The sequence below is a fragment of the Lemur catta genome, chromosome 11, assembly GCF_020740605.2.
Source record: "Lemur catta isolate mLemCat1 chromosome 11, mLemCat1.pri, whole genome shotgun sequence".
NCBI lineage: Eukaryota > Metazoa > Chordata > Mammalia > Primates > Lemuridae > Lemur > Lemur catta.
The window spans coordinates 6725548-6751049 of NC_059138.1; the positions used below are offsets into that span (position 1 = coordinate 6725548).

The 25502-nt window shown below is 42.2% G+C and overlaps 1 protein-coding gene across 2 annotated transcripts in view; it reads right to left on the reverse strand.

Annotated features, from left to right (window-relative positions):
- The window catches only part of CNTNAP2 (contactin associated protein 2), a 1715168-nt gene that overhangs the window by 88265 nt on the left and 1601401 nt on the right, over positions 1 to 25502 (reverse strand). For both annotated transcript variants that reach the window (XM_045565113.1, XM_045565114.1), the window contains one exon: positions 18759 to 18852. In XM_045565113.1, the coding sequence (XP_045421069.1) occupies positions 18759 to 18852 (94 nt within the window). The remainder of the gene's footprint in view (positions 1 to 18758; positions 18853 to 25502) is intronic.

Below are 25502 nucleotides of genomic sequence, written 5' to 3' on the forward strand. Positions count from 1 at the left end.
CCACCTGAATACTTAGGTCCCAGGATCTACATTCATAGGAATATACAGTCTGACTTGTGCTGGCCAATTTTATGAAAAGAAGCTTAAAAAGGCACTGAGGGCACACCCAAGGCACCCTTTCACAAAAGCCATTTGAAGTAATAATTCTCCTTTGTGCAGCCACAAAAATAATATCCTCATGGGAATAAACCCGAGAAAGCTGCAGGAAAAGGTTCTCTGAACTTCAGCGATTGATGGTCCCCAGGGACGGGAAAGCGCCCCACGATGACACATTTGTCACCTGTATTTAGAGGCAGGATAGCGCTCGGGAAGGGCTTTGCAAAGAAGTGAGCTCGAATACCAGGCTGAGTGATGAATTTGACACAAAAGACTGAAATGGGAGACGTAATTACAATAGGAAATGAACACCTGCCTTCATGAATGTGCAGGGGAAATTTAGTGTCGTGGGTGCCATCCACACGCAAGGTGGAAGGGGAAGGACTGGTGCCCACGCCAGTGGGAGGCATTATTTAACATCTGATCACTATTTATCCTTAAGCGACAGCAGCATAAAGAAAGTGAAGGTAAATTCTCATCTTTGGAAATCGGATTTAAGTTTTATATCCCTGACCTTCACAGTGGGAATCAAAATAAAGGGAGCTTTTAAAATAATAAAAAATGTTTTGCAGATTTATTTTCTTTCTTGAAAGCATTATAGAGAAATATTTTAGGATTAGGATTTGCGCTGGAATAGAGCAGTTAATCAGCTTGGTTTTCTGTATGGCTGACTTTCTTCTCTACCACATGATAGAAGGTTGGGTTCAGATCTCTAAAAGTGATGGTAAAAAATGTTATGCACAGTGATTTTTTTTAAAAAAAACAAGAAACATTTTATCTCAGTTAAATTTTTTTGCTTTTTCCTCTACTTTTTATTTTAAGTCTCATATTTTATCTCCTTAAATATTATACTAAAACTAGATATATCAAAATACTATATATTCAGTTATGTTGCTATTTTAAAAAAATCTAGTATGCAGTGAATACTTAAATATGACATGCCTATTACATTGATGGAGAAAAGAAATCCATTTATATTCTGCATATAACACTGAAAATAGATTCAGATTTTAACATGTGTTACAATTTTCATTAGTCACCTGAATTTCATTATTAAAGAAGCTATTTTTAAAAATAATGCAGTTTGCCATCAAAGTAAGACATGTCTTTAAAAAAAATAACTTATGCTTTAAAATGTTTATATGAATGTGGGTTCATCATTCGCAGACATTTCCACTGATGACATTGTGGGTATGTGCAGAGGGACCGTCTGCTCCCCACACTTGCCTCCCCCAGTGACATTTGTCTCTGATGTTCCCCATCCTGTATAGAGGTGAGAGACCAAGCTGGGAGGTCCAGCCAGCCAACATGAAGAGCACCTGCCTGTGGAAGGTGAGCCATGGGCCGAGTGCGGCCGTCAGAATGACTGGCTATTTCAATGCTACTTGTGTTTGCTGAGAGCAATTCTGTTCCCTTGACTCTCCCATGGGTTGTGTGTGTGTGTGTTTTCATTTAATTCATCATTTTGCTTCTTGGACACAGGAAAACAGAAATTGGTGGAAGCGAGGAGAATCTAAGATGCCTGGAGACTTTATGAGTTAGGGTGAATCGGAGTAGGAGTGAAAACAACCATAAATTGGTACTTTTTGGCTGTACTCTAGTTAAGGACTGCTTCAAATCTTTCTCCTAATTCATCATAGGGGTAGGAATCTATTTTAAAAATTCTCACCAGGACTGCATCTGTGTACATGTCATAGTGACATGTAGTCTTGTCATTCAGGTCACATCTCACGCGGAGGACAAACTCGTGCTGCACTTGAAAGCACAATTTTGGGTCAGCATCTGTCTCCCTTCTTCCCACTCTTCAGTTCCCTCAAATTTGTTTTCACATCATCATCTCTTCTCTAAATCCTCCCATGATGGCTCTTTAAGTGTAGCTCTGGGGGGCTCTCTGACCTTCTAGGGAATGGGGGACAACTGTCATTTTTTGAAAGTGCTGAGCTGATAGGGCCCTATTAAGGTGCCAGGTGTGGAAAACCTGTAGCTCTGGATGATCAGGATACCCAAAGGGAGACAGAGCAGCTAGAGAGGGATCCCACCACACTGAGTTCAGTTCTTCTCTCTTGTGTATTTAAAACTCAATATACAAAGTGGGTTTCTCTTTCTTCTTCTTCTTTTTTTTTTTTGGCAGAAGATATTTTAATCTGTCCTTATTAAAAAGTCAAAATAAAATACACAGGAAGTTTCAAAACAGGTCCCCATGCCAACCTCAAGCATATCATGACTGTACAAGGAATATTTGCTAAATTTAATTGAATTGTGGCTTATGAGTCACATCTCTGTTCCATAAAAGTCTTGGTGGAAAGGTTTTGCAGATACCTCAAATGAACTGGCTATGCTGGACTCTTTTGGAAGGGAAGCAGGGGAAATGAGTGCAATAATTTTCAAAAAACAGATAAGACTTATTAGATAATACATAATCTGAATAGACCCATAGAATATGCAAAATCAAATTAATTATTAGTGTGATTTCTCCTCTATAATTTAATTTAATAGTCTTGCATTATCTTAGATGTTATGGTTTGAATATATCTCCCAAATTTCACGTGTTGCAAATTTAATCCCCAAATTCATATGTTGATGGTATTTGAACATGGGGAATTGGGGAAGTAATTAGAAGTAGATAAGGTCATTAAGGTGAGGCCCCTATGCTGGGACTGGTGGCTTTATAAAAAGAGGAAGAAAGACCTGAGCTGACTTGCATGCTCTTGCTTTCTCACCATGTGATGCCTCCTGCCACATTATGACACAGCAAGAAAGCCCACATGACCTTGGACTTCCCAGCCTCCAGAACCATGAACTAAATAAACTTCTTTTCTTTATAAATTGCCCAGTCTCAGGTGTTCTGTTACAGTAACAGAAAACGGACAAAACCAGAAGATATATGCATATTTGTTAAAAACAGTTGCTTTGGGATCAAGATAATTATGAACATGTCCCAGGAAGAGGAGAGCCAACAGAGCACATGGCATGAAATGAAAACAATCACTTAACTGGTGGCATCTCCCTGGCCTTTGATGCTACCTTGTTAAAGAGCTGAGAGATACGTACAATTATGAGTGAAGTTCAACAATTGTTTTTCTCTATTGACTTTCACCTTTTTTCTATAATGGCTGTTTAAACTTAGTTTATTGATTTTATTTTTTTCCCTAAGAAAAATAAGGCTGTAATATTGTTTAGCAGTGAAAAGAAACGAGCTATCAAGCCATGGAAAGACATGGAGGAAACTTAGACGCATATTACTAAGTGAAAGAAGCCAATCTGAAAAGGCTACATATTGTATGATTCCAACTATAGGACATTCTGGAAAAGGCAAAACTAAGGAGACAGTAAAAAGATTAATGGTTGCCAGGGGCTGGGGGTGGGGGCTGAATAGGCAGAGCACAGAGGACTTTTAGGGCAGTGAATCTACTCCCTATGATACCATAATGGTGAGTACATGTCATTATGCATTTGTCCAAACCCATTGAACAAACAACGCTGAGATTATACCAAATGTACTGTGTACAGCAAGTATGTAACACCAAAATAACTACAATGTTGCAAGATGTTAATAACAGGGGAATCTATGTATGCATGTGGGGATGGGAAAGGGGATATATGAGAACTCCCTGTACTTTCTGCTCAATTTTTCTGTAAACCTAAAACTGCTCTAAAATTTAAACTTAATTAAAAAATTTAAAAAGGCTGTAAAGTTAAATCTTCAAACTATTAAGCCACCCGATGGTAAGTTATTTGCAAGGCTAGGTCACTTTATTTTAAATTAATCACATGACTCCATTTGTATGATATATTGCCATTAATTTGATGTTAATTTTAATTAAATAACCTTAATATTTAAAAAAGAATGAAAAGATTTTACATGTTTTACGGTTTGATTTATATGACTAATAGTAAGAAAAATCTATTAAAACGTACAGTGTTTTAAAAAATAGTAATTAGGCCTGCAGGAATTAATTGATGCATATGATTTGTGTTGCTCCTGTCCTTAGTGTTTGACTTTTCTTTTCTTTGTACTTTTTATTGCACTTCCCATGTTAACTAGGATTTTAAAGCCAGCTCTCTCTGCGTGTAGGGAGCCCAGGCTGCTGCTCTGCAGGGTTTCAGATGGCCAGGAGACCTTGTGGGTTCAAAGCTGGTGTGAACATTACAATCAACAAGGGCGATGGAAGAAAAGGAGAGAGAAGAACCTCATCAGAGACTGACATGGTTCCCTTTTTGAAATATCAAATAAATATACAGTTGACCCTTGAGCAACACAGTTTTAAACTGTGAAGGTCCACTTATATGTGGATTTTCTTCTGCCTCTGCCACCCTGAGATGACAGCAAGGCCGATTCCTCCTCCTCTTCCTCCTCTTCCTCTTCTTCCTCAGCCTACTCAATGTAAGATGATGACAAAGATGAAGACCTTTATGATGATCCATTTCCACTTAATGAATAGTAAATATATTTTCTCTTCCTTATGATTTTCTTAATAACATTTTCCTTTCTCTAGCTAAATTCATTGTAAGAATGCAGTATATAGTTCATGGAACATACAACATGTGTGTTAATCCACTGTTTACGTTATTGGTAAGGCTTCCAGTCAGCAGCAGGGTATTAGTAGTAAACTTTTTGAAGAGTCAAAGTTATACGTGGATTTTCAACTGATCAGGGAGTCAGTGCCCCTAACCTCTGTGTTGTTCGAGGGTCAACTGTACAGGGTCTATTTCCCAGGGTCTTTTCTCTTTTGTAAAACAAACACAGGCAATAAACTAACCAACAAGCACAGAAAGACCCACCCTTGAATCCTGCTTCTACCACTTGTCAGCTATGACTTGGCACATGTCACTTAAAGTTCTGAGAGCCTCGTTCCTCACACAGCAAGTGGAGATTCAAGTAGGTGCTTGCTTGCAAGGTTAGGATCAGCGAGAAGGCAGTGCCAGGAAAGTGCTTCACACTTCGAAGGCATTTGACGTACATTGTCCTCCATTATATCTGTCTAGTTACCGTAGGCAAGACTGAAGGACAGTCTGCTAAATAAAGTGGACACTAGTGACAAAGGAAAATAGAATAAGGCTTACTTCTGACCTCTGACTTTGCTTTGTCCCCTGAGTTTGTATTTTGAATGCTAATTCCTCATAGACAATAAATGTGAAACAGTAGTTTGAAAATGAATTTACCTGGGAGTAGTGTGAATTATGAATTAAAAATGATTAAAACTTTCTTTTAGAAGACTAGCTTCCTTAGGTAAATACACATGATTGTTTTTAATAGCTACATTTAAAGCAGAAAAAAGAAATCTTACATAGACCATGGGGTCTATCTTAATTCCAGAGCATGGAGGTGTCCCATTCAAAATCTAGCCATGCTTTCTTCCAGAAAACGTAATAGTCACATGGAATATCTGTTCTAAACATTTAATGCTTTTTTATAGAAGGATTATTCACATTCTATAGATTTCTAAGAGATGAATAACTCTTCCAAGCAAGCATTTATTTTTCTATGGCTGCTCTATTCTTTCTTCACACTGCTGTGGAACAGTCTGTGGGGGGGCCGGTCTCCCCAAGCACGGCCATAATGTCACTGGAGGGACATGTAAAATACTAGCTTATTGGGCTACATTTGCTTCTTCTTTCTACCCTTTCATTGTGTTTTTATCCTTTAGAGTATTCAAAAGAAGGGTGACCTGATTTCTCTTCACTCCAATTTGTTAACCTTCAAGCTCTCCAATGTTTAAATTCTAGGCCATTGGCAAGATTATGTAAAGGGTCTTTATAACTCAGATTCCTTTCCCCAAACACTGTAAGTTCTCCTTCCCTGGACTCTAAGATGCAACGGTGTTGAGTGGCAGCAAGTCTTTGGGTTATAGGAGGCAGCATGAGATGTCACATCACAAACCAGAAGTGGAAGATCAGATTCTACCTGGGTAACCTTAGTTGGACTTATTACTCTGTTATGTTGGGCAATAACAATTCTTCTCTAATCTCCATGGGTATCATGTGTGGTAATAGCTATGGATGAGCTGTTCATACTGCAAAGTAATATACAAATATAATGTATCATCATATTTATGGGATGGAGGTTAAAAATAATAAGTCAATTCTCATTCTTTGCAGTAGGTACCTTTCATGTAGTTGCTGAGAACACTCAATTAGTGAATACTGAACCATTGCTTCTAAAGACAATACAGGGTTAGGTTCCTACAAGTCTCTGGCCATAACATTTCATGAACCAATTAATGCTTTATCTTGTTTTATGTGTGTTTCTGTGTAAAGAAATCTTATTTAATATATATTATTGATTCATTAACGTTGAATTCTTGGCTAACAGTACAATAACTCATCCCGAACAAAATTTATCTATTAATAACATGTATTTTCTTTATAAGGCACATCACAGTCTTCTTGTACTTAGGAGCAATAGACACCATTTCAGCAATCCACTTAGAGGCCATTTCGAACAGTGAAATCACCAATAAAAAGCACAAGAATGCAAAAAACATGACACTAAATAGACTGCAAAGGTAATACTTATCTATGGTATAAGACCTGAAACAAGAAGACAGAGTGTCACCTTATTTGATCTCAGAACATATACACTGGTGACAAAGTTTTTGCTGTACCGAACATGTCTGCGAATGACCACAAAAGCATGATGAGTACTTTAATACTTTTGGGGTTATAGATAAATTTTAACAAGTAGGTGAATTTGCTACCACGAAATCTATAATAATGATAATTGACTGTATGTACACAAGAAATTTAAAAAATTTCCATGCCTTCTGGAATGTTTCTGAATATCATAATAAGAGGAATTTTGCCTTTCAAAATATTTGTTTATTTCTAAACAATTGGGTGTGCAAATGTATGCTGTGTGTCAATGACAGGTGAGCTGAAGATTTGGGACAGAAATAGGTTCCCTGCTTTTGACAATCTGGTTTAACCAGATACAAAAAAAAGTCATTAAAATAGAACTTCCCGTTCTCTCACTGCATTTTAATAATAAGTAGGTTTTTTGGTTTGCTTTTGTTAATTAAAAATAATTTAATTTTGGAAAGTAAGACGGAAAGATGATGGTACCAATTTGTTGTCAATCAAACGTTTTTTTAAGTTTTTCATTGTTTATTTGAGCCTTCTTTTTATGAGTGACCTGGTATCGGGGCTAGAAGTTCCTTTATTTGTGTAAGTTAAAAGTCAAAGATTAGATGGAATTGTACTGTCTAAGACAAACTGAACACTTACTATGTGCCAGGCACTGTGATAAGCGCTTTATGTTCATAATACCATTTTTTCATCTTTCTAACAAAGCTTATGATATTGGCACTACTATTATTCACAGTTTATGGTTAAGAAAACTGAAGCCCAGATACATAAGAAACCTGTTCCAACTCCTGTAGCAGGTTGGACAGCTGGAATTGCAGGCATTCTGACATGACAGTCTGGACAGAGCCTAACCCTAAATATACATACTATCCTCTTCCAGCCTAAGCTTTATGGAAAGATTTGTTTTTATAGCTGCTTTATCTAGATGTTGAGAATGTGTTTTTAGATCATGATGCTGTAATTATTACTTGTTAAAGACACATTTGGATGACAAGACTAATAATGACATTGACAGCGTGTTACATTGAAAACGTTCAACTTCCAGCTATGTGACCTGGGCCCAGTCATTTAACCTGCGTGGGCCTCATTTTCCTCAGCTGCAACATGAGACGGTTTCAATAAATTATTTCTTAGCACCTCCTAGGATTCTATAAAGGTAATAATAATAAAAAAACCCGATAAATTTCTAAGAATGAAAGTGAATGCAATTAAAAGAGAACGAGAAGCCAACCTTGAACTATAACTCACGGGGTGAATTCTTTTTGAATAGATTTCCTTCAGCCTTGAGAAGATTTTGGACATTAAGACCGTATTTTCTTTAGGATATGAAACATTAGACATAATTTCTTCTCTTCAGTTTTGATGTTATGTCTTGCCTATCACTTTAATAAGCTTTCTCATCAGTGTTTTCCTACTGCTTTTGTCCTTACAGTAAAAGGCAATTGACTAGAAATTTCAATTAACTGTTTGCCATTTGTTCGTTTATCAGTTTTGCCGCATTCTGCTCTCAGCAGGTGGAGATAAATCACAGAACAAGACGTTGCCATCAGGGATGCTCCTTCAAAGTGGTAGCGGGCACTTTCATCTCCCACATTTTCTGTTTTTAGAAATGTATTATATTAATCATTCTCTTGGATGATGATGCTAAAAGAACTACAGAATTCTAAGCTGTAAATAAATATTTAATGCTGGTACAATTCCTAATCTCCACGGCTGGGGCAGAGCCGGTGGCTTAATCCTGGCAGGTACTTTCCTCCTCTGTTACTCACCACCAGGGTCTGGGGCACGAGGCCCTCGGAGGCACTTACTAAATTTCATCCCACGAATAAATGACTCCATAGAATAGTGTGGACTAGATCTTCTTTTAGCTTTGTAACTTTTTCTAATTGAAATTTTATTGAGGCGATTACACACACAATTGTAAGACATCATACAGAGGGACCCTGGGCATGTTTTGCCCAATTTCCCTCAGTGGAAACATCTTGCGAATCTACAGGACAGTATCACAATCAGGATGTTGACACTGATACAATCTACCGATCTGATTCATATTTTGTACTCGTTTGTGTGCAGTTTTACCGCCTGTGTACGTCTGCGCGTCCACAGCAGTCAGGATGGGGCAGGAGTCCCCCGTATGGCCCTTCTGTGACCACGCTGCTCTCCCTCCCCTCCCTCCTGCCCCGGCACTAACCCTGGGCAATAGTTTGTCCTCCATTTCTAAAGTTTTGTCATTTCAAAAATGTTATTAATATATAAATGGAATCATTAGGTATGTAAACTTTTGGGATTGGCTTTTTTTTTTTCCTTCAGCACAATTCTCTAGAGATTCCTCCAAGTTGTTTTGTGTTTCAATAGTTTGTTCCTTTTTCTTACTGAGTAGTATTCCAGTCTATAGACGTACCACCCGTATGACTTTATAATGAAGCTGTATTCTGACATTTTTCTCTTTTGCCTTTCCTTGTAATGAGCCATGTCCTGGTCAACCTGAGACATCCATCTGCCTGGGGAGGGGAGCGGGGAGGAAGATGGGAGGTGGGAGGACTTGTTACAGGCGGTGTCGTTTCTGCCATTGATGGAATGGTCTTGAGTGTGTCCAAAATGGAAGTCTTCATTTTTATCCCCCCAGTCCCTAAACTACTTTTCTCCCAGTGACCCTCATCATGGCAAACGGCCTCACCATTTAGCCAGCTATTCAGGCCAACACCTTGGGAAATCATCTTCGACACGTCTTTCTTTCACCCACTACATCCAGTCAGTCACCAAATACTGTGGGCTCTGACTTCAGTGTATTTCTAGTCCAGACACTTCTCCATCACCGTCACTGCTGTTGCTTTGGTGCAAGCACCCCTGTCTCTCATCTGGACTCTACAATGGTATTTTCACTGGTCTCCTGTGGCCATCCTGGCACTCTATCCACCCACCCTTTTTGCAGTTAATACAGCATCCGGCAGCTGGAATGACCTTTCTATTAATAATATATAAATCGGATTGTGTCACTTACACGCTCAAAGCCTCCTGCAGTTTCCCATCTCATTTGGGACAACATGCAGTCTCTCCACGATGGCCCGCAGCTGTATGGTCTGGCTGCCAGCTAATCCCCTGAATTTGTCTGTTTCCTGCCACCCTGTCCCTTGACCGCTCTTCCAGCCACACTGGTTTTCTTGCTGCCCTTGAACAAGCCAAGCGTGTCTCTGCCTCACAGCCTTTGTATTGCCGTTCACTCCTTCAAGGCTTTTCCAAAAGATGCCCACGTAGCTCCCCTTCTCACTTCACTTAGGCCACTGCTTAAATGTTCCCTCCTCAAACAGGATGTCCCTGGTCATCTTGACACTCTCTGTCCCCTAATCCTCCTTTATTTTTCTTTGTAGCACTTACTGCTAGCTAACATTTATATTATACAATTCTTTTCTCATTCTTTGTCTGTACCCATTAGAATATATGCTTCATAAGGGGAAGGGAGTTTTCTTTTATTCATTGCTCTATCCCTATCATCTGGTACATATAAGCACTTAATGTACTTTTGAATGAACAAATGATTTCCCCAAAGTCCTTTACTCACACCGTCTAATACATCAAGGACTCAGCTTGGAAGACCCAGGCCACAGAGTTCTCTTGTGACACAGAGATGGCGTCTACCCTTCTAAGCATGGTAGATTGCATTAGTGGACCCCAGGTCTTTACCCCCTCCTGTATCTGTGTCCTTTGCCATGTGACTTTGCTGTTTTTCCCATGGATGTGGACGTGCTTCCCACACACTTTGCCTTCTCCTCGACCCTGGATTTGGCCACATGACTTACTTTAGACAATCAGATACCGGTGGACGCAAGACCAGAGGCTTGAAAAGTGCTTGTGTAGGGGCTTGTGCTCTGTGTCTCTGCCCACATTGTCACAACAGGAACATGCCCACGCTAACTCTCTGGTCTCAGGAGGAAGGTGAAAGGTATACAATAGAACTATTCAAAGATTAGCTGATTTGCAGATCAGTAAGAAAAATATGATTATTATTTTAAGCTATTGAGTTTTGGAATTTTGTTAGATGGCACTTTTTTTTTTTTTTTTTGGCCAGGAGCCAATATAGGAAGTAAAAACAAAGATTTTTTTTTTCTTAAAGTTTAAAAAGACTATGAGAAAAAGAAGGGACACAGCAGCAGAGAGGAGAGCCCAGCTCTGGACCAGGGAGCAGGAAGTGTGTTTACAGAGGATTAGGCTGAGGGCTCTTGCTGTGTAGGGGTCTTGCACCATCCTGAGGCAGCCCAGCCTCGCGGAGAGAGGGGAGGTGGTGAGCAGACAGGATCTCTGGCCCTCAGGAGACTCTCACCTTCGTGTGGCCTGAATCTTGACATGAAAGCCGGTGACTCTGCCGTGGCGGCTGCCTTGGGAGTGCTGACACCTGCCACAAGGAGGAGGGAGCATGTGACAGAGACTCAGAGTCTCTCTCAAGTGGGAGCTGAGGGACGGCGAGTAAGCAAGGGGAGTGATGGCAATTCTCCCTGGGAGCACTGCCTGGGTCAAAGAGAGGGACTCTAAGTGCATCAACCACAGACTTAACCTCCAAGGCCAGAAGGATGTCTGGGGACACAGGACACTGAGCTGGAGGTGAGCAGGTGCTGACTGTGCTAACTCAAGGACCAGCATGAATCCGGGTCCCTCCCACCCACCCGTGACACCATCAGATCGCTTAAGCTATGGCATGTCACTGCTCATTCCTTCTGTATTCTATACTGCTGGTCACCAGCTTATAGAAAGAAGCAGGAGGTGGGCAAGGCTATTTGAGAGACTGAATGTTTTTTTCCAAGAGGGACAGAGGACAACTGGAAGGGAATCTGTAAAGACTCAGCTTTAACCCAGACTGAACATTTGGCTTCTTTGCCTTTGCTACCCAGAAGGAACACGAGATCATCACAGACAAATAGAGACGCTGCATCTTCTCTGCGTAGCCAAGTTGTTTTGTGCATTACAACGTGCACCTCTGTGATAACCATAGCAACCTCCTATGTGGTCTCCCTCCCTGTTACGCATTTTCCGCTCTGCAGATGGTGTTATCCAGCAGAAGTGTCAATCTGATCAGGTTATTCTCCTGATAAGAAAAATCCTTCCTTGACTCCCTTTCACATCCAGGATAACATTAAAACCTTAATGTGGCTTATAAATAAATGTGTAATATGGCAGGTGCTGTAGGTGCCCTGCATTCCCCTCTGTCTGGCCCCAGAGATCACGGACTGGGATTCCCTGTCCTCTGTACTTCCTCTGACCTCGGGAGTGCAGAGTACGAATGAGGGCAAGTCAGAAGTGCTGGGGAATTAGTTCTGCTAGAAGCAGCCCTCACCAGTGTGGGACGGGGACGAGGAAGAGGAATGCCCTGGCTTCCTCATGCCTCCGTTGAGACCCCTAAGGTATGTCCTGCACGGTCTCCCAGAATTCCCCAGTGGGATTGTGCTGCAGTGGCCGCAAGGGTGAGTAGCTTGATGATGCTCCATTCCTTTCCCTGTTTCATCTCTCTACTCCCCTGTGTTTTATGGGATTATTTCCCAGGTAAACTTCTTGTATTCAAATCCACTTCTCAAGGATTTCCTTTGGGAGAACCCAAAACAAGCTAGGTGGTCATATAATGTATCAATCCACACAGGGTCACATTTTCAGAGTGAAGTGGGCATCACCAATGATTTACTCTCATCCTGGCAGGAGTAAATCAGGACTGCCCTGGGCAAAGTGGGGTATTTGGCCCTACTTATGAAGCCTACTTCCGTCTGAACCCTGCCTACTGCTGTTGCATTCTTCTCACTTGCCTCTTCACATCCTAATTTCAACCAGTCTGAATGAAACTTGTGGCTCCTCAAATTTCCCTCATAGCACACTGTGTCTCCAAAGATGGTCCCAACCATACCTCCCCTTGCAAACTGACCTTGCCACTATGACATCACAAGGCAGAGTCTGCTTCCTCTCTCCTGAAATATGGGCTGGAGTCAGATTTTAGCCAATAGCATGGGGCAAAGCTGATGTGTGTGACTACTGAGGCTGGCTCTCAGAGACCCCCAGCTTCTATATTTGTTCTTTGACATGTTCCTTCTTGCAGCCCAGCCGCCATGCTGGGAGGTAGCCCAAGCAGCTCTTGGGAGAGAACTGAGCCCCTGGCTGGCAGCCCAGCAGAACTCCTGGGCAGCTGGCACTTGTTCCTTGCCACAGGAGTGAGGCTATTTTGGACTGTCCAGTCATCCTTACACCCCAGCTGAAATCACAAGAAGTAGAACCACCACCCTGCATTAGTGTTCAACTTCTTTCCAAGCATAGCTTACCAAGTTTACATAAAGGAGTTATCATCTTTTTATTATAGATCTACTTCATTATGATTTTATATTACTATGATTTATAGCAATGGCACAAACAGTTAATTTTAAAAAATATAATAGTAAAAGAGGGCTCAGAAATAACATTCTAAAATTAAAATTAAAATAAATGCTCTCATCTTGAAAACAGAGGCTATTTAATAACACAGAACTTACAGTGATATGATAAGCAGTATATATATCAGCATTCTTCTAAATTCATATCTATAATATATCCATAACAGTGTATGATACCCAGGAACCCTGAATATAATTACCCTCTTAGCAAACGGAACGGGAGACCCCTCTCTACTTTAATATTGCATTAGTTCTTTTTTATAAAAGAAAATTACTTCCACCATAAATACTAAAGTGTCAAGGGTATTTAGACTGTATCTAATCTGTTTTCCTCAATTCAGAAAACTTTTTAATGTAGAGGACAAATTTCCATTTAATCTTTGTTGAATACTCTCAATGATGGGGAGTTCATTACCTCAAAGTAGAGGCCACTCATTTTTGCAGAGCCCTAATTATTAGGGCGTTCTTTCTCATATGGAGCTGAAATTTTCTTTCTCACAACTTCCGCTCACTGGTCTACCTCAGTCCTGTTGAATAAGCCTCAACATCGTCTCATCCTTCCTTCACGTTGCAGTTGTCAAAGATTGAAAACTGATTCTCTTACTTCTCTCAAATCATATCTCTTTCTGAATGAATATTCCCAAGTTTTCTGATTTTTCCTTTATGAGTCTTGTGTCTGTCTAGTCTTCTCCTTGGAAGATTAATGTCCTTGCTCTGGACAACATTCTCCTATTAGTGTAGCTCAGGATCACATTCATCTGAGAATCCATCATCGTGTAATGTTGGCTCACACAAAACTTTCACCAAACCCACCCTCTTTGTTTTTCATGATACCAGGAGTCTCCCATCTTCCATTTCAGTGCTTGCCTTCGTGTGTGTGTGTGTGTGTGTGTGTGTGAGTGCGTGTGTGTAAGTGCAGGAATTAAGCTTATCTCTATTATATAACATCTCACCATTTTTATCCCATCTTTCTAGCCTGTCAAGATGCCTTTGAAGTGTTGTTTATCACCCAGTGTATTAAGCCACCCCTCTCAGCTTTGTGTCATTTGCAAACTTAATAAACCTGCTATTTGTGTCTTTATTTGAGGCATTGATAGAAATGTTGAAAAAGACATGAGCGAACAAAGGACCCTGCTTTAGGCTTCAAATTATATTTCTCTTCCTTGATTTAAAGATTTCTTGAGAGACTATTAAATCAGTTGCTGAAAACCAGATACATAAATCTATGACCTCACTCAGCTGGCACGTGGTAAAAGATAGATATAACTAGGTCTGGTGAAATCTCTACTTCATGAACCTCTGCTGATTGTGAGTGATCCTGAGTTCCTTCTAGAAGGATTCAAGACTTACGTAAGAATTCATTCTAAAATTTTGCTGTTGGTTAACAGTGATCACATTTTTACTTCTAGAATATTTTCCTCCATTATCTTTATAAAGATCACCCTTGTCCTTGATTAAGTAGCCTTTCTTCCATCCTTTTTTATGCATCATTTTCAAAGCAGTGCTCATCAAAGAGCTCAGTGTGGAGTCATACTGTGTATTTAGAGCCATCTTCTTTTCCTTCCTATGGGATCAGTTTCCGATTAGCAGCTGACCAAGCAAAGCAACAACTTGGGGGCATCAGTCTCTAGGGGGTGTCAAAACCTGGCTGGAGAATATATGATATCTGTTGCAAGTTCAGTACTGTATGTCTGTACAGATGGATGTTTACACAGCTGGGGAATGAAAATGGGTTGTCTCTCACTGAAGTATATGTCACTTTCAAAAGGAAATTTAAAAATGCTCCTCCCCATCCTGCCCCTACTAAATGATCAAATATCAAAGGACTCTTGCCTTGAAGGGGTGGCCAGCGATTCGCCTCCCCAGGCACCCACACGTTTTTTTTGTGTCCTCACTGACTCCTTCGATCATACTAATGGAATTTTATCTTCAAAGTATTCAATCCCTTTCTTGCTCCTTCATCACTCAGGAAGATGCAGGTGTTGCTAAGAAGCAAAGCATAGCCTTGGTGTCACATGTGCTGTTCAAATCCCAGCGTCACCATTGACTAGCTAGGTTGCTTTAAGCCAGTGGTTCTTAACTGGTGGGGATTTTGCCTTCCCTGGGGGACATGTGGCAATGTCTGGAGACATTGTGATTGTTACAACTGGGATGTGCTACATGTATCTAGTGGGTAAAGGCCAGGGATGCTGACAAACATCCTACAATGCACAGGATGACCCCGTAACGAAGAACTTTCTCACTCACAATGTCAATAGTGCTGCTTTTGGGAAACACTGCTTTGAGGACAAAACTGAGTCATTCTGAGCCTTGGTGTCTTCCTTGTTACAGTGAAGGTAATGAGGGTCTGGCGTGGTGTGGGGGAACATAGACAGTGCTGTACTTACAGCATATGGTATAATGACCGGCACATAGCCAGCTCAAACACGGTAATTACACTCATTGTTTATGTATTAGGCATTGCGTCACATACTTCTTAAGATGTCATTAGCTTGTATTAAAAAAGTAGTTTATTTACTCCACAAATATTTTTTTGAGGTCTTTCTATACACTAGGCACTGATCTGGCTGCTGCAAGTAGATTAGTTAAAAAAGAAAGCGACCTCCGCCCTCAGGGAGCTAAAAACCTGCAAGTTGGCATCTGTGTTACCCATTTTGCAACCAAGAGAACCCAGGCTCTGAGAGGTCGAAGTGACAAAGTCACAGGCCAAAGGTCTCGATGCTAACAGAGGCAGGCCCGGATTCAAGTCTCACCAGCCCTGCCTGATTCCAAAGCCCATGTTCTTTCTACTCTGTTACTGTCAGACGCCTGCTTTTAGAAAGCCAGGTTGGGAGCTGTGAGGACTGCAGACCTCACCTCAGTGCACTGATTATGTTAGCATGATCGTCCACACTCTTATTCCGGCATACTTCTACAATATGGTCTTTTTGTTGCTTTCCTCTTTTACTCTTTATTAACTCAGCAAATATTTATTGAACACTTGCTCCTTGTTAGGGTACAGTGGAACTATGAGACACTATCTGCAGGAGCTCACGGTCTAGCGGGGTAGGGGTCTATCTCGGCTAGGAGTCAGTGCACTGAGGGCCCCTAGCAGCAGCCCTCACGTACCCTTGTGTGCATGATGCCACCTTGACCTCGGTCAGGATTGTGGACTTCCTCATAGGTGTGTTCTCTCCTTAACTCATCACCACATGCACAGTTAGTGTGTGTGCACAGCACAATTTTCCTTTGGTGTGTAAAAAATTCTGGGTGTAACATTCATACATCTGAGGCTTATGTTATGCCTTTAGCTTGGTACGGATTTATAGCACAGTAAGTTCTCAGTTGTAGAGGATGTTGCCTTTATGACATTATTTGTTCATGACCTTGATAGTCCATGCCATGTTGTACATTGTAAATTTGGATTTAGTCACATAGCCTGAATTATTGATGAGCCAAAGAGTGCTGATAATAGTGAGGGAACCTAGCAATCACCCAACATTCCCATCAAAGCTTGACTTTGTGGGTTTTACGAAGTAATAAAGTCCACTGTTTCAGGACTTTAGGAATGTCAAAGGGTAGTATCTTTAGGAATATCATAGCATCATAGTGTAGAGTTTGTTTTGATGGAATCATTATGGCCCGGAAGAAGCAGTTAACATTTAAAATTATTCTTGACTGAATTGTAGGAATACATACGGTGGCATTTGGGCACTCACCAATGTCTCGGGATATATGACGTACGAATGCCAAGGCCCTACTCCACTGAGCAGCCACTTTTACTTGCTAACTGATGCATTACTCGACTTTCAATTGCATCTCTTCTGCAACTTGACCATGCATGACAAGTTCTCCTGATCTACTTAGGACTATAGATTCTCAGTAGACAGACCAAGCTTCAAAACTCTGCTTAACTGCATATTAGTTGAATAACCACTGTCAAAATAACCTCCCGCTGCCTCAGTTTCCTCATCTGTAAAATGGGGATAATAATCATAGGTCTTGTTTCTTTGGATCATTGTGACATTATGTTGTCACATTTACAGGTGTAATACATAACGCCATAAGTCTCTGCCTTCTATTCTTGTTCATGTACAATAAAAATGGTGAGTGAGGAATCCACAGGCTAGTAGGCCTGTACAGCCCCAGAAGACCACATGCCCAGTAAGTAAGACAACAGAGTGTGCGAACTGATCAATCAAAGGGAGGAATTGGAGAAAGAATGAAGACTAAAATTGCTTGATCATTGGGCCTTAGATATTGCACACTAGAAAGGACAAGTAAATAACTACTACTTAATCCCTTGCATCCTAAAAACAGCACCCAGGCATGGTCTCAACTCTAGCTTTGGATTACCTAACCCCAATGTCCTTATCTGAATTTTCTCCAATATTGCCTATAGTTGCTGTATTTTAAAGATCTTATCACTATTTTCATTGTGTGTTCCTGGTTCTAAACCCAGAAGTGCCTTTTACTCTCGGCCACTTTCTGGCATGAGATATCGGCCTTATCCCTTAACTTGTCCACCTCAGAACTTACATCTCCTGCCAAAATCATTCTGTCTTTCTCCTTCCATTTCTAAGTTAATCATGACAGGGATTATAGCACAGAAAAGGGCTACCTCGATGTCTGACTGCCTGGATTCACGTATTGGTTCTACCACTTATTAGCTCAGTGACCTTGGACAAGTTATTCAGCCTCTTTGTGCTTCACTATTCTCATCTAAAAAGTGGGGATAATAAACTCAATTGCCTCATGCAATTGCTAGGAAGATTAAATGGGTTAATATATCTGAATTTATTAAAATGCAGCCTGGCTTGCAGTAAATCTTACATAAGTGTACAATATTATTTTTATTATAGCTTCACTGTGCTATCACTGCTCATTTTCTGTGTACCCCCCCACATTTATAAATGAGTGATTTTTTACCGTTAATACTATCCTGATACCACTACCCACTGGGTGCATAGTGACCTCCCTCCCTGCCTGCACATTACGACTATTTTACTATTTCCATTTTGGGTTCACAGTACACAGCCTCATATTAAAATAAATTCCATTGGCTTCATATTAAACATTTGAAAACACTTAACCAATCATATCTATATTTTAATCTAGATAGAGCTAATCTCTTACAGTGAACGGAAGAGCAAGGGTGACTCCTAAATTCACAGTCACACATGGGGAAGGTGCTCTGTCACTCCTGTTGATTCCTATTGGCCTTTTAATTTGCAAATAATATCAGGGAGCTTCCTTGTGAGTAGAGGAAGAGAGAACCATGCTGATATGCTTAGACAAAGAAAATGTTAAATTAAATATTGCTAGTAGGTAGAGGTCTTTGATAAATGAAATTTTACATCAAGAAGCCTAGAGCAGAGAGTTGGCGTCACTTGTGTTGTAGTTTACACCACACACCAGGTAACTCTGGTTCCAATACCATCGTTGACTTAGAACCCCCAGCACTAATCATAGTGTGTTTCAAAGGTGAATTTGTAGCTTTAGAAAGATGATTTGATAACGCTTCTCTTGTGCATCACAGAGAACAACCACACAACTTTTCTTATACAGAGAAGATATTTGGGACTGACTCCCAAATTTACCTGGTAGTTTTAAAAGCCAAATTCACATTACCCAAAGCAATCCTTATACCAAATGTATTCTTAACACACATTGATACCTAAAGAACCAAATTCTTACCTATAACTTTTCCTAGAAAGAGCGACTTGGGAGAGTTGAAGAGGGTGTCAGATGAACTGGGCAGGTGGTAACTCACAGAAGGGTAATGATCGAGCTGCAGGAAGAAAACAGGAGACACGTTTAGGAGCTTGTCACCGTCCTGCACTGGAATCACATCTTCCCTGGGGGATGACATCACTCTTTGAACCCTGGTTTCTGGATAACTCACTTCATCAGCAACTGACTCTGAAATACCAGCCTGAGAAAATGAAAGTCTCTCTCTTCCTTCACTGGGGTTATTTGAAAACAGCTGGAGCTTGGTAAGTGAAGAGGCTTTAGGAATTGTTCTCCAGCTGATGCACATCTTCTGTGGATAATGTACCTGCTGGATTAAGATCCTTGCTCATTTTAATGGAGTAAAATCTGCGTGATCCAATCTCCTGTGTCAACCTCTGAGATGTAAAATGCCACATCTACGGCAATGAATTTTAAGGTTCCTCTCACTGAACTGTTTTCTTCACCTTTTGGTACTATCGGCTTACATAGCAATATTGATCTTCTCACACATACACACACTTAGATGCTGAGATTCAAGGAAGGTGAATATACATAGTTTTCTTGCTTATCACGTGGCCACAGGCGGGGGTGTTAGAGTGGGGTGAGCTGGCAGCGGGGGTGGGAAGGGAAGGGAAGCAGGTGGACATAGTGTACGGACAGTGAGTTTTGGAGCCACGCATGTTTCTGATCACATTTCCCACGTACAAAGTGCAAACCGTGGTGTCACAGAATTGTAGGCTCTGCCTTGCCCTTTGTATTCCTACATGGCTTTTCCTACCTTGTATTCTTTTGTCTTTTTACAACCTGTCCAGTCTAGCTGTGTTTCTCCAACTGTGAAATCCTAGAGTTTTCTAGGCTTTTTTGTGTCCACCTGCAGACAAATCATTTTTGTAAACATTCGTTTCTCTGAAGTGAGTTTAATACCTGCTAAGGTCAGCATGACAACAGGTGTGGGCCATAAGAAAACACTCTGCAACACGGGCCTTCTCACGGGAACCACGTCGCTTGTGCAAAGGAGGGAGACAGAACAAGCACTAGCTTGTTGAAGGCAGCAGTGCAGACGAGAAACCAAAACACTCCCAATCCTCGCTAACAACTGGGCCTGATTAGGCAAAAACCGTCTTCCAGCTGCGCAAAGCAAAGACGCAGGAAGCTAGCTGTGCTCTCAGGAGGAGGGAGAGGGAGGCAGTTAAGAAAGAGTGCAGAGGACTGAGGCAATCCTCCTCACCACGCTGAGAACCAGCTACTCTGATGAATAATCACTCATTACTCACGACTGTCTATAGTCGAATCTTCACACTGCTTACTGGAGACTTAGAGAGCATTGAACAATCAGGGTGAAGAGTCAAAGAGTCAATAAATTTCAGGAACTTTTGAGAGTTTTCACCTGCAGAACTGGTACTGTAAGTTTTTGTGCATGAGTAGTATCGCTACAAAAGTGCAAAAAAAATCTGTTAAAGCAAAAGTTTGCATGCTTGGCTATCATTTTGAAAAGCTTTCTATAATGTCAAATGCATCAGCAGAACACTATTCTGGCTAGAGAATCATAAACATTGAAAATCTCAGAGTTGTTTCTTTGGAGCAAAGGCTTCTCAGTTGCTGCAGCTAAATGTTAGCTAGTTGCGTTGGCGCCACCTGATGGTATATGTGGGTAACTGCCGCCGCACCTCTATCTGCTTCTGTTGTCAAAATGGTTAATTTAACCGCAAAATGCCAATGGTAAACAATACCCTACCCTGCAACACCTCACGGTAATGATCTCCCCTCAATACTTCTTATAATTTAAGAACTAAATTTACAACAGAACTCTACTTTGTTAAAGAATTTTTGAAATAGATACAAACAATATATGTTCATTATAGAAAAAATGATATGGATTTGCAGGAAAAAAAGCCTGATGATAATTAATGTTAACTTTTTATGTATATTTGTTCAATCTTTTTTGCCCAGGCTGGAGTGCAGTGGTGTCATCATAGCTCACTGCAACCTCAAATTCCTGGGCTCAAGTGATCTTCCTGCCTCAGCCTCCCCTGTAGCTGGCACTACAGGTGCACACCACCACACCTTGCTAATATTTAAAAAATTTTTTTGTAGAGACGGGGTCTCGGTATGTTGCTCTGGCTGGTCTTGAACTCCTGACCTCAAATGATCCACCTGCCTTGGCCTCTGAAAACAACTTGTCAATAAAAAATGGTATGGACCCCAACTAGCACATAGTTTTGTATTTTTTTAACTTAACGATGTATTACGAACCTCTTTTTGTGCCAATAAATATACAACTAAATCATCAGTTGTCATGGATGACTCATATTCCATTTTATGAATATACTGTACACAGTCTTTAAGAAAAATCAAATTTCCATATTTAGACTCTTAGATTTCTTGTGTCCTCAGGCCCAGTTCAGTGCTGGGCTCATGGTGGGCTCACTAAAAATGCGTTGACATTTGTTAATGGAACCGGGAAAGCCGTGTACACAGAGGCGACATCAGTCCCAGGTGTGGTCTGATCCATGCAGTGGATAAGTTACCTTTCTTTTCCTGAACTGTTTCTATGGGTCCAGACCAGAGCAACTCGGCTTTTTTGGCAGCGATCTTATGTTATTTGTGCTGAGCCCACCATAAAATAAAATTCCTTGTTGATCTCTGTAAGTGTATCCCCTTCCTATACCTACGGAAGCTGTGATGGCTTGAACCCAAATGCCAAATTTTACATTTATTTATATGGAATTTTATTTCTTTTGTGTTGAAACACAATAATGGCCTACTCAGAAGTTTCTGATTCTCGATTCTGTCGTCTAACATATCAGTGATCTCGCTTGGTTTTGACTTTTCTAAGAGCTGAATAAACACTCCTAGCCTTACTGCATTAATAAAATCCTTAATTAAAAAGCGTTGAACAGGAATCTAAATGGGCAGTGATATATAATTCTAATCCAAATAACTGTTCAGTCAGGAAAATGTTTTGTAACAATTAAAATGGAGACTATAACAAATGCTGAAGACACGCAGAAAGCCTTTATGGTTTGGAAGGATTAAGCTCCGGAGTGTGAGGAAATCCTACAATAAAGCAGGAAGGACGGAGCGCCAAGAGAGGGGTCTGATAAACCTTTCCTTATCGCCAGGGGATGGGAATCTGCATGCTTCTGCACGCCTTCTCTCCCCATGCTCCTGCCTGCTTTGTGCCCGGGAAGGAGGGCTGCGGCCAGGCCTGGGCTTCTGGGCAGGAAGAGGAAGCGGCGGCTCGGAAGGTGACAGCCGCGCGTCTGCCTGGTGTCGCCACTAGATGGTGGTGTCTCCCTGCTGACCACAGAGGACTCGGCCCAGCAACGCCAGACACGACGCCCCGCCACCGCCAGCGTGACGGCACAAGACCCCTCTGAAATTCTGCCCGAGATATCCACGTCCTGATTTTTAGAACCTTAGAGTGTTACGTTGCATGGCAAGGGGGACTTTGCAGACGTGACTGGGATGGGAGATTATCCTGCATGTCCCTGCTGGGCTCGTGTCCCCACAAGGGCCCTCCCAGGAGGGAGGCAGGAGGGTCAGCGTGAAGAGAAGGACGGGTGACAGCAGGAGCAAGAAGCTGGGCTGATGTGAGGAAGGGGCCAAGGAATGCAGGGGACTTCTAGAAGCTGCAAAGGCGAGGAAACCGATTCTCCCCTCATCGCCTCCAGAAGGCACCAGCCTCCCTGAGTCCTTCAGGTCAGCCACCCACACCGATTCTGGACTTGCGACCTCCAGAACTGGAAGGTAGTACATCTGCGCTGTTTTAAGTCTCTAAGTCGGTGGCAATTTGTTACAGCAACACTAGGAAACTAATAGAAGACATTCGAAAAAAAAGACCATGTGCAATCAAAAAACTGACCAAATGTCCCATTCTCCCAGTCATTTCTCCAATAACAACTTTAGTGGTCTCCCTGCGTCCCGCCTCCCAGATGAAACTTATCAAGAAATCCAATTACTGAACTGCCCCTCCTTTTTTGAGAGTCCCCAGGGGAGAAGAGAACCCTGCTTCCTCGAACTCTTCTTCCTCGAACTCTCCCACCATAAGCTTGATTCCTAAATTAAGCCCTTCCGGACTCCCACAGAGACAACCCCTGTTCTCCTGGGCATATGGGTCCCTCTGTGTCGATTACCAATTCATTGCCCCGGGCTCCAAACGTATCCTTCAGCGTAGGCTGTGACAAACAGCAGCAGTTCCTTTAACGTTTCTCTGTTGAAGTGAGCTCGTTAGGCTTTCCCAGTAGAGGCGCTGGGGGGATACCGCGGGAGGAGGGGGCTTCCTGCGAATTCCAGCGCAAGCTCAGGAGGTGGGTACGGAGGCTCTGCCTAGGGTGTGAGGCCATCGGTGGGGCCTGCCCAAGCCACAGGCCAGCACCGGTCCGTCTGTGACTCTACAGTCTTGGCTGTGCCAACCTGTCCTTGGCCCCCTCAACATAGAAACAGAGGCTGGAACAGCACCGCGTGGCCCCGCTGAGGCCCATGCCACTGCGCCTGTGGCCTGCTGCCCCACCTCTCCAAAGGGCAGCCCGTGGCTTCCCCACGCGAGCTCCAGCCTGGCCAGACCAGATAGCCCCTCTGCTTTCTGCCGGGCTCAATCGCACCTTCTCCAGCGAGGTCTTGAAGGTGGGCAGAACACGCCACCCTCAAATATACCAGTCTGGCAAAGTGACTATTTTGAGCTAAAGGCACTTAGAAAACAACAGATGCAAGAAGGGCCCTCTGACCTCGTGTTTTCCTCCTGAAAGCACGAGAGGAAGCCCCCATATGGAAGATGCCCCCCCTCTGCCAGGAAGAAAAGAACATTCTGATTGCCAGAGATGGAGAGTTGAGGCCGAGAGAAGTCTGTACAAACACTGTTTTTACAGTTAAAATAACCCTTATCTGCCTCTAGTCTCCCATATAATTTAGTTGCTTTTCCACAATTACTACTTTTTGTTCAACCTATTGTATAAGCACTTGGGCCTAACCACTTTTTGAGTCTTCATTTTCCTGTAAATGCTCCCAGGTACCTGTAAAATGTGCCGGCTTTTCCCCCGTTAGTCTCTTAGGGCAGTTTAATTCCCAGCCTGGAGACCCCCAGGCAGTCAGGGGGCCGCTTTCCCTCCCCCGGAGCCTGAAGCCCCCAGTTGTCCTGCCTGGATGTGCTCCCTTACCCTGGGGTGCCTGTGGGAACTCTACGGGGGTTTCCTTACGTCCTGCAGCTGCCCTTTGTCGTAGTGAATTCTTACAGTTAACGCCGCAGGCTTCACTGTGCGGTTTCCATCTCCTGTTTGACCCCCGCCTGCCATGCCCTCGCTGCAGGTGGCCAACCCAGCTGTGTCTGACTGCAGATTTGGCTCTGGTCCTTGTACTAGGCAAAAGGAGGAAGCATGTATTGAGCAACTACTGTGTACAGGCTTTGTGCTGGGCTTTTCATATATTACCGTATTTAATAGCTATTAAATAGGTAGTATCTTCACTCTGATATTATAAAGTGTCCAAAGTCATCGAGTAAGTGCCAGAATTGGCATTCTTACCCAGCTGCAGCTGACAACAGAGACAAAAGGGTAGCCGCAGGTGACAGCTTCCTGAACTAGCCCAGCCATATCAATTAGGACAGGGAGAGGATCAGCTACTTTTTAAATATTTACATTTCAAAGAGAAATGCATTAAATCAGATGATGCAAGAAAAGCTCAACCTGAAAAGCCTAAGGAAATGACATATTACATAATCTCACTTGTGTTGCCAGGTGGCCACCACTTTTCAAACGAACCCTGGTGCATTTGCCATGCTTAAGTGTAATAATTTCAAGGTAATTTCTTTGGGGTCCAGGTGAGCTATTTTATATAAATGCATTTTGCTGCACATTTAGCTCGTGGTCATTTTGTTGGCAGTTAAGAGGCGATAAGAGATTGTGTAATAGAGGCTCGTAAAATTAAAGACTGTGACTCCGTGTGCCCCAGGACAACCTTGAGGGAACACTAATTTGTCTAACATTTACCATTAAGCCATTAGAAGCATACTGATTCCAGCTGGGCCTTGTGTCTTACACACCGAGCTTAAAGCTTCAATGTCTGTTCTGATATTATTTTGCAGTTTCAGTTCATTTCCATTTTTAAGCCACAGTTTGCATTGGCAGAGTTTGAAGGGATTTTGTCAGCCTGTTTATGTCTTGGGGGCACAATGGCAAAGCTTAGAGAAGGAACAAAGAAGAAACATCTAAGGATTCCTCTGGACCAGTGGAGGGGCTGGGTCCCGTCTCCAGATGACAGGACACGATTCTAAGTCAGGCCCTGCCTTTGCCATGGGGGAGTATTTCTGGGGCTCGACACAAAGGCCAGGGATTTCTTGCTGACTTTCCTAATGCCTGATTTTGGGTAATACTTGGAATTAGCTCAGAGATACTGAATTTAGAACATAGCATTTTGATGAATGTTTTATTTATTCCAGGTTGAAGCCAAAGGCTAAACTTGCAGAGAGGCTGACGCAGATCAACGTTAGGAGCGAGAAACAAATATCGGCTCAACCGGTGTCCCTTGTCCCTGTGTACCTATCCCATCTACACCGGAACCCCTCCCCCCACGTCACAGAAGGCTAGTTTGAGGAGCAGAGAGCGTATCTTTCTCTCCCCTCTGAATCCCTACCCCTTCTGGGCTCGGCAGACGGAGGGCACCTACAGACCTAGGGCCGTTTGTAACTGAAAACGGGAAGGAGCAGGATTCGGC